Source organism: Trematomus bernacchii, unplaced genomic scaffold (assembly GCF_902827165.1).
Source record: "Trematomus bernacchii unplaced genomic scaffold, fTreBer1.1, whole genome shotgun sequence".
NCBI lineage: Eukaryota > Metazoa > Chordata > Actinopteri > Perciformes > Nototheniidae > Trematomus > Trematomus bernacchii.
In genome coordinates, this window is record NW_022988050.1 from 2,242,854 (window position 1) to 2,252,734 (window position 9,881).

Here is a 9,881-nt window from a genome sequence, read left to right on the forward strand (position 1 = left end):
TTTCCAAAAACAGGTTCAGTAACTACTTTCGCTATATTTTTTATTTAGTCAGAGCTACTGATATATATTTATCGCTGTGGGTGTATGTAGAAAGTATCTTTTAGTATTTTTGTTTTATCATTTAAAAAAAAGTTTAAACACCATATCTTCAAGGGCCAACTTTTCTATTGATAATGAACAACATAGCTTGAGTGACATTTTTGTTCATATTTCATCACGTTCAATACCTCACCATAACAATCTGTTATATTAAAATATGAGGTTTGCCAGTTATGTACAATAAAACCATGTTATTGTGACATTGAGTTTTTTTAATGGATTAAAAGACAGGTAAAGCAATGTGAGGCTTTTTTGAAAATCATGTACTTTCCAAAATATTTGGATTTAGACGACTTTAAGTTCACACTGAATGAGAACAGAACAAAACATCAGGTTTAAATAAAAAAGTATTTTTTATTCATCAGGATATGCCTTCGCAAACTGATACAATGAAGTGGACACTGTCCTAAAAAGTACAAAAGAAAAACCATTACATTTTCCTGTCATTCATAACTGTTCATCAAACAGATGACAAGATAACATCTTCCTCGTTTTTCAGAGGAGACTTTGTTACAAAAGTGCAACAAAAATTAGACGAGCAGTCTCTCAATGGACAATTGAACAGACTGGATCTGTGGTTTGAGCTGGGACCCCTCCTTTATGGTGACTGAGGTAGCGATGACGGGGCGAGAAACCCCGCAGGCCCGACCCAAAGCCTGCTTGGATCGGACGAACACGTACGGGACGTTCTTGTCCTCGCACAACAGGGGCAGGTGGAGGATGATCTCCAGAGGTTCAGCATCAGCGGCCATCACGATGAACTCAGAGATGCCTCTGTTCAGGGTTTTAGTGGCTGGGGAAGAATTAAATCACAATTAGTACAATGCGTTAACATCAGTGTTACATCGTCATTACTTTAGTTATTGTTTTGGCAGCAACACAATGGTGGCCTACTGGTTTAAGAACTGATTCTGAGATCTGCATTTTTTTGATTATTGGTTTAATAATTTTAGTATAAGTATTGAACAACGTAAATAATGTTCTTGATTTATGAAAGTAAACTCAAAATTCAAACAAGTAGCTAATTTGAGTTGGTAAATCATAGAAACAAGCAGCAAACATTCACGTTTAAGAGGCTGCATCAGAAAGATATTTGCCATTTAAGATTTTTTTTTTTTAATGACTAAAGATTAATTGAATTGATGTCCTTACTTTTGAAAAGATAACAAAGTAATTGACAAATCCCTGCAGGTTTACAATGAGTTTTTCCCCCACACATGCTGCTGCGTTTGTTGTTAACCTGAACGAGACCACGTTTCGCAGCCTTTCCTGATGTTACAAAAGCTCTGAAAGTAGCAACCTATCCAACTACCAGGTTCTACTTGAAGCCACCATCTAGTTACATTTAATTCCCAATATTTACGTCTCCTCACCTTCATTAGCTCCCTTCCTGAGCTGTTTGTAGTTGGAGGCTTGCTGCACCAGGTCCAGGATGGTCTTGGACAGCGTGGCGTCGGCCAGCGGGTAGGCCTTTGGGTTTACTGCTGCTTCTGTCTGAACATGGAAATAAAACAACATTTAACACACATTAACAACAGCAAAGCTCTATATAAAGTGGACAAACAAGGAGGTTGGGATGAGGTTAGTACGACATACAACGTTGTTACCTTAAGCTAATGTTAGCTCAAAGTTAGCCTACTCACAACACTCACCATTGTGAATTAGTTTTTTGGGTATTTCTGTCCTCTCGGCGAAATGCTTCACGGAGGTTATTCGTCTTTTACCTCGGTAAGAAGAGACAACTAAACTTGCGCTGAGTTTTCTTTAAGCAATATGTTGTACCGATATTAACTTTCTAAGCTCTCTATTGCATGCAGCCAGTCAGACGATCACCACACGTGTGGAATATTCGCACATGCGCACTGGGTACACCAGCTGAAAGATACCGGAAGTGCTTTTTTTTTCTCCCGGTGCGCATTGTCGCTTTTTGTTTTTGTGATGACATTTTAAACTGTGATTAATGATGAAATATTAATTATATAAATGATATCAAATAATAAAGAACAACAATAACAAATATGCACCTTCTGATAGTAAAATCAATTTAGTATCAATAATACAAAACAACAACATTATTCATGCATTATTAAATTACAATAAAATCACCTATACAGTTATCAGTTATAAGACTGGGAACATGTTGCCACAATCTCTTAGTACAATTCCAAAACACATATGCAAAGGTTTTACGTTTTTTTGCAGTGCAGAAATGTATATATTATATCATATTTAGAATAATAAACATTTTGTGGTCTTGTCACACATCAACAACAGAGCGCGCTCATTGGCTCAGCGGTTCATCAGCCGGCAAGGAACGCGCTAGGCATTCTGGGTAGGGCACACACGGCGGCCATATTGCTCAGATTTCCTGAAGGAGAGAGGGGAGATGAAGGGGATTCGTGGAATTAGTCAGCTTTCGGTAAGGATTTATCTAACTTATCCTGTATATATGTGTATTGGGAGAGATATATAGTCATTAGCTGTCTGTTTCAGTGTTTGTGTGATTGTCAGAGAGTGTAAAAGCTCAGGGTCAAGGTGTGATGAAGAGCAGAGGAGGAACAGCTAATGCTAACCTGATGCTATCCAGCAGTAACCCAACTGATAACGTTAGCTTACATAATAAACATTACACAGTAACAGTTGCCTTGCCTTAAACCATATTTACTTAAGTCAAAGCCTTAGTAGTAAGGGCTAGCTTCTCGTAGACTTAACTCCACAACAAATGTTGACCTATATTGTGTGATGACAGCTGGCTTTAATCAGCCTATTTTTGTTTCTATCTTTTTTTTAAACATTTATTTTATAAGAAATTAGCAAAACAGTAAAAGTCTATATAGGTGTGGACTTGTATATTAGACAAGGGAGAGCACATGTTATTACAACGTGTATTAAAACCAATCTGTCTTTGTGGGTTTTTTTTTTTTAAACATACAAACCTATTTTATTAAGTGTCACGATTCCCTGGCGTTTATTTTGCTGTTTGAAATGCTAATATAAATCTAAATTGGTTTGTGACTGATTTAACATCTGAAGTCACTCCAGTGGCAAATACTAGAATACATCATGTATTTATTGTGTCAGGCCTAGGAACAATGAATCCTCAATATCTATCTACTCAGTCTCTATTGAAGGTTGGGTTTTAGTCTTTTTCATGTTACAGCTCTTTTTTTGCTGGCTGCTGATGATATCTTTATCTGAATTGTCTTGAACCAATATATGAGCTGCTGTATTGCTTAGAAGATTAACGAGAAATAATTGAGTCACCATAAGCTTCTATATATCTCGTGTTATCCATGCCCATATTACCAAATAGCTCGGCAGCTCTAAAATATTTAGAAATGTTTTTCTGATATCGACCCTTTCCCTTCTCATCGATCTATACACCTTTATAAATCCACAATGTTTAATTCTCCCGGATTTTCCTCCTCCCCCTTGCATCAATCAGCAAGCCAGCAACACATTAGCTGTAATGTCCCGCCTTCCCATGTTTTTTCTACTTTCCAGACGAGGCTTTACGCGGCCCAGGCTGCCCGTAAGGTGGAGTTCACAGCCGCTGAACATGTTACGTTTCAGCCGCAGGATGTGCAGGTCAGTAGTTGTTGATGTGTTGTTTCTTCTCCACAGAGACACTTCCATGTGGCTGCCAGAACAAGCCAGTCTCTCGCTCAGCCACTGGCTGGCATCAAGCTCTCTCCAGGAGCTGCACACTCCCTCCAGGACATCCATGTATGTTGGGGGAGTGAAGAGGAAGGGTTGGATGGGTCCTGTCAGTTTAGTTTTGGGTCTGAGAATGAAGAGATGAGTTGCTTTGCCTGTAGAAATAGTCACATTTGACTTGTATTTTATGTTTAAGAAGTCTTGTTATCATTATGTTGAGTGTTAAATCCTTAAGAAGAGCCTTTCTAGAATGTAAACTGAGTCCTATCGGCTGACATGTTTTAACTGGAAACATGAAACTAAAGAAACATCTCTGCAGGTGACCAAGCTGCCCAGCGGACTGGTGATCGCCTCCCTGGAGAATTACTCACCCGCCTCCAAGATCGGAGTGTTTGTGAAGTCCGGCTGTCGTTATGAGACCCCTGAGAACCAGGGGGTCACCCACGTCCTCCGACTGGCCTCCAGCCTGGTATGATGCCGCAGTTAATCCCAAATGTTTTTGAAATATTTATTCAGCGATGTACCCCCTGACCTGTGCAAAAAATGTTGGTCGAAAAGACAAAGAGATACAAAGCTGTGCCATTGGTGTCTGATATACTTAACAACCGTGTTACTGGAAAACGCCCAATTATTTATTTTGAATGTTTAGAATCTATCACTAAATTCATGGCAAAACTATTTTTTCTCAACTTGCAATAACACTAACAAGTTTAATTTACAATTTAGTGTTAAAAGGTCCTCAGCTTGGTGTTGACTGACATGTTCTGCTTCCCCAGACAACCAAAGGAGCCTCAGCTTTTAAGATATGCCGCGGTGTTGAGGCAGTGGGAGGCAGCCTGGGGTTAGTAACTTTACAGAAAGATCATTACTAACCTTTGAATACAAGTTGTTCCTAGATCAGTATGCTTATCTGGATTTTTAATTGTTTCTCTGCAGTGTGACTTCATCCAGAGAGAACATGGTCTACACCGTTGACTGCTTGAGAGATGACTTGTGAGTCTTTGAATAACTCAACGTAGTGACTAATAATAATAATAATAATACACTTGTCAGAAATCAACAGGAATCTTGATATGAATCATTTGGAGGTCAGGGCCTAATCTGATAACACCTTATTTTTGTGAAAGAATAACTGTTTGGTACATAGGAGAGTCCGGTGGAAAGGCAGATTATGCTACAGGATTGGATATAGTATTGGTGTAGCTTTGCCACTAACTTGTTTTTGTGATTTTTTTTATTATTTGCAGTGACACAGTGATGGAGTATTTGATCAACGTGACAACAGCCCCTGAGTTTCGGCCATGGGAGGTGTCAGACCTCACGCCCAGAGTCAAGAGGGACAATGCCCATGCTAAACAGAGCTCTCAGATCGGTGGGCCCTTATTTCTCTTTCCCTTTTGACCTCATCTCTTAATTTTTTTTTAGGTCTATATTGACCACTTATTCATTATTATTCCCTCCTCCTTTCTGTGGAGTATAGTCCAATTTAGCTCTAAAATACTACTGCAAAGACGACAGCATCCAGCATCTAGTGTATAAAGTTGTTTCATGTAATTGTTGGTGAGAAATTTCCACAAAAATCTGTTATTTAAGGTCGCATTCACACCTAATAGTCCGCTTCTCTGGTGCGCACCAGACGACAGTTTGTTACATTGTTTCATTTTCAGAAGGTTCGGTTTGCGTTCACACGAAAAATTATAACTGACTATAAACTTTAAACACAAGTCATGTGCTCGGAAATGCTGTTCAACAATTGGTCAGACATTAAGGGGGTAAAAACGCAAACCCGGCAATTTCTATCGGAGCCTCCGCCATGGAGCATCGGCAGGTTATTTTCATGCTGTTGTTAATCTGGAGATCATATCAATGGACTCTCTAGCAGACGGCGCATATGATTATATAATCAGACAACGTGCGATAAAAAACATTATAACACATGAGAGACGTTCTGCAGTAAGGAGGGGGTTTCACCGACGGCAGGTGGCTCTGAGTTTTATGTATAGCTTTTTGTTTGATGATAGTTTTTACTTTACACGACACTGATCAACACTTCATTCTGCTTCACTCTTTCGCTAACGATTCTGAAGACATCCGCGTTCTTGTGACACGTAAATACTACGCTTCCTATGTTGTGGTGCGGACTGCGTTCACACCAGCGATGAACCACACCAGAGTTCACAAGCAAGCGGTCCGTGACCACCTCTTTTAGGCGGACCAGAGTCCGGTTGTTTAGTTCACTTCAGAGGTCTCTGACTGCGTTCACACCAACCCAAACGAACCGCACCAAGCGGCTAAACGCACCAGGGTTCGATTCAACCGGACTATACAAGGCTGGTGTGAATGCGACATAAGAGACATAAATGAATTAGACAGGTGGAACAAAGCCAATTACTCCACCAGGATATCACAAATGTTGACTTAAATAATAATCTCGCATCATGTCTCTTTCTGTGTTCTCCAGATTTGCTTGAAGCTCTGCATGAAGCCGCCTACAAGAACGCTCTCTCTAACTCTCTGTACTGTCCTAACCACATGGTCGGCAACATCACCTCTGAACATGTGAGTACTGTTCCAGTGTTCATTCTTCAAGACTTACAGTGGTAATAAACCCATTAAAACAATTCTAATGTTGTTTTTTATTCTCCAGCTGCACCAGTTTGTCCAGAACAATTTCACGAGCGCAAGAATGGCTCTTGTTGGACTTGGTAAGGGGTTGTTATACTTTAAACATAATATACATAGAAGGATAGCAGCAAAGTTTGAACGCAGTGTATCACATGACTCCTATAAAGGCTGTACTAAATAGTTAGAAACCTCAACAGTCAAATGCTTCACAGTTTTTTATCCCGAAGTGTTGTTGTTTATTAGTTGTGTGTAAAGCAGGTATTTCTGCAGTTAAAGAGAAGATTAGGCTATGCTGATATTGTTATTGAAATTGTTGTATAATTTGTAAATCTTTTGTGATGCAAAAGACCTTTCCAATAACTCAAAAGTGAAGGAAAAATATATTCTCACTAGTTTTTATCTGAAGTGATCAGTTTGTTGCCTTTTCAAAAGCATCATTTTCATTGTGGTAAACAATGAAAATGAAAACAGTTTGACTCCGGCTGCTGCAAACAAAAGAAAACGCCAACGAAGATTTGAATTCATAAAAGACGGTCTATTTAAAAAAGGAAAAAAAACATTTTATACTATAAATTAGGGTTTCCTTTAAGGGTTGATGAAGTAATAAAATATGATATCAGACATTTGAACTTTCTTTATTAAACCTTCCTGAATGAAGAAAAATTGAATTCTGTACATACCCACTGTTTTCCTTCAGGGTGTCTTAAAAAGTATTAAAAGTTGATAAATCAATTTAGCGAAAATGAAGGCTATTAAAAAGTATTAAACAGCATTTTCCAAGGTATTACATTTTGTAGCTTGTTTTCAATAAGTATATAAATTGTCCAAAGAGGTTGTATTCTACAGTTTGCCTGAATGTAATCATTGCGTAGGTGTGTAGTGTGATTCTGTGTAGTTTATTTATGGCATTGGAAGATAAGGAGGAAGGACAATCAATACTGTATATAGTCAATGTGAGGTAAAGTGTGTCGCCAATGTAACCGGTTAAAACTCCAAGTGGCGATGAGGTCTTAAAATGTATGGAAAGGGTCTTAAAAAAGGTCTTAAAAAGGTATTACATTTGACTTCAGGATTCCTGCATATACCCTGTCCTTATAAGAAATTAGTGTCTGATGTCCGTCTCTCCGTCAGGTGTGGATCACGAGGTGTTGACTCAAGTTGGAGAGCAGTTCCTCAACATCCGCAGTGGGACGGGCACCATGGGGGCCGCGGCTCAGTACCGTGGAGGTGAGCTGGTCGCACACCAATGTGCTGCAACATGGGGAGTTTTCCTTAAACATTTAAATGTATAACTCCCTGTATTCCCGTCTGAAGGCGAGGTGCGTGTGCCCGGCCTCGGCGCCCTGGTGCACTCGGCGGTGGTGAGCGAGTCGGCGGCGGCGGGGTCCGGAGAGGCTCTGGCCTTCAGCGTCCTGCAGCACATTCTGGGGGCCGGGCTGCACGTCAAGAGGGGCTCGTGCACCTCCAGCAAACTGGTGCAGGGTGTTACCAAGGCAACTGCTGACCCCTTTGATGTGAGTGATAGTCAGTTATAACAGAAATGCTTCATACACAGAGGCCTTGAATGGCTTGAATCTGGAAATATCATAGATTAATAATAGATTATATTTATTTTAGCGCCTTTCAAGGGACCCAAGGCCGCTTTACATGGTGGGAACAAACAAGTTGGGCAAATAAAGATTCAACAGTACCTGTAAAAACATGTTTTTTCTCTCTGTGCAGGTCAGCGCTTTCAATGCAAGCTACTCTGACTCTGGTCTGTTTGGGGTCTACACTATTTCCCAGTCTGCAGCTGCTGCTGATGTGAGTATCTTTTATTCATGCCAAGAGTCTGTTTGGGTTGTAACTGAAAGATGTCTTTATGTAATATCTGTCTTTGTCTCTGCAGGTGATTAAGGCCGCGCTTGCTGAGGTGAAGGCTGTTGCTGACGGTGACGTCACCGCGGCTGACCTCACTCGGGCCAAGTAAGACATGCAGAAACCACTGTGATATGATTCCTCTCTGCATTGATCATTGTTATATTTCTATTCCAGTTTACAATAAGCACCAAAAACATTATGTGGAAGACATGATTTCTTGCAAACACTACTTTTAGTAACTTATGGTTGCTACTTCTATAACATCTAACTGAACATTTTAGTAGGCATTAGGTTTATTTAAACAGCTTGCCTGTGTCAGTGCAAAGATGACAATACATGGTTCTGCAAATAGCCTCACATCTTGTTTTATAAACAGATCAAATAAGTGGTAAAACATGTTTTTTTTATATTCATATATTATAAGTCATGCTTTACTAAGTTGTTTGGAGCCAGGTCAGCTGTTTCTCTCCATTTCCTGTAAACAGTTCTTAACCATTTTAACTGGACTTATTAAAACATCTTGTTGTCCCCTTGTTCTTCAAAAGAAACTGCATCAAGACAACATTTCTCCTCCTAGTTTCCTGTATTGTATCTTATGCTGAGCGTGTCCTGGTTCTCTCCGCAGGGTCCAGCTGAAGGCCGAGGTCCTGATGTCTCTGGAGACCTCCGAGGGTCTCCTGGAGGCCATGGGCTCTCAGGCTCTGGCCGAGGGATGCTACAGCTCCACGGACGAAGTCTCCACAAACATCGACAACGTCTCTTTGACCGACATCGCCAACGTAAGAAATGTGCTTCTTGTTAATGCTCTGCTATTGTCAGAAGAGATTAATTAAGTACTTGAATGTTGTACGGGGTACTTGTTGTTTTAAACTACTTTGTATACTGCTTGGTATCTTAACCTTTTAATAACATATACTTATTAGTGGATATAAGTTCTGTATTATTTATCTTAATCTGCAAAGTAACTAAAGATAACGAATATATTTAATATAAAAAACACTATTTACTCAAGTGTAGTGGAGTAGAAAGGGACAATACTATAGTAAAAGCATCTTAAATATGTACTGTTTTGAGTAGATGTACACTGTAACACTGGCTCTCATAATAGGCATAGATGTATAATACTGAATCTACTGCAGTTTTTTTTTTTAAATATGCTGTGTGAAAACATTGGTTTGAAGTTAATAACGTGGCTCTCAACTTGTATTGCTGCTTGTTTTCAGGCTGCCAAGAAGTTTGTGACCGGCAAGAAGACCATGGCATCCAGCGGCAACCTCGTAAACACACCCTTTGTGGATGAGGTCTAAAACCCTCCTCGTACTTTTCATTCAACTCTGAATGAAAACATTGTTTCCTTTTACATTTTGACAAAAACAAACAAGGCAGGGGATATAATGTCATAAGACCTCTGGGTATTTATCGGTGCTGTAACAGTATATTTTCAGGTGATGCTGCTCTGGCGCATCACATTGTCGTGCTCCACTCATCTGTCCACATTAACTGTATAGCTGATGTAAAATAATGAATAAATTCTATCTACCTTACAGAGTTTCAAGTGTTTTTGTTGTGGTGTTTTATGTTTTGAAAGCTTGAAATGAATTACGTTTTATTGTTTTTTCTTCACAATAAAGAGGGACATT

General features: G+C 39.6%; 2 protein-coding genes across 4 annotated transcripts; one reads left to right on the forward strand and one right to left on the reverse strand.

The window, feature by feature from the left end:
• Positions 1-428: 428 nt before the first annotated feature.
• snu13b (SNU13 homolog, small nuclear ribonucleoprotein b (U4/U6.U5)) lies at positions 429-1,995 on the reverse strand. The gene is made up of 3 exons (XM_034118882.1): positions 1,752-1,995; positions 1,473-1,593; positions 429-892 (listed from the first exon to the last, which is right to left on the reverse strand). Exons 1-3 carry the CDS (start codon positions 1,752-1,754, stop codon positions 630-632), a joined length of 387 nt encoding a protein of 128 aa, XP_033974773.1. The 5' UTR covers positions 1,755-1,995; the 3' UTR covers positions 429-629.
• A 414-nt stretch (positions 1,996-2,409) lies between these two features.
• Positions 2,410-9,785, forward strand: LOC117473331 (cytochrome b-c1 complex subunit 2, mitochondrial). 3 transcript variants are annotated; one of them, XM_034118877.1, is made up of 15 exons: positions 2,426-2,518; positions 3,604-3,636; positions 3,724-3,825; positions 4,076-4,225; positions 4,533-4,597; positions 4,693-4,749; positions 5,004-5,128; positions 6,218-6,315; positions 6,404-6,461; positions 7,513-7,608; positions 7,696-7,895; positions 8,104-8,184; positions 8,270-8,346; positions 8,867-9,020; positions 9,465-9,785. In XM_034118877.1, the coding sequence occupies exons 1-15, from the start codon at positions 2,486-2,488 to the stop codon at positions 9,546-9,548; spliced, it is 1,413 nt and encodes a 470-aa protein (XP_033974768.1). In that variant the 5' UTR covers positions 2,426-2,485; the 3' UTR covers positions 9,549-9,785. The 3 variants fall into 3 exon arrangements, with proteins under 3 accessions (XP_033974770.1, XP_033974769.1, XP_033974768.1); XM_034118879.1 differs by lacking the exon at positions 3,724-3,825 and having other exon boundaries at positions 2,410-2,518; positions 3,604-3,687; XM_034118878.1 differs by lacking the exon at positions 3,604-3,636 and having other exon boundaries at positions 2,423-2,518.
• Positions 9,786-9,881: the final 96 nt, after the last annotated feature.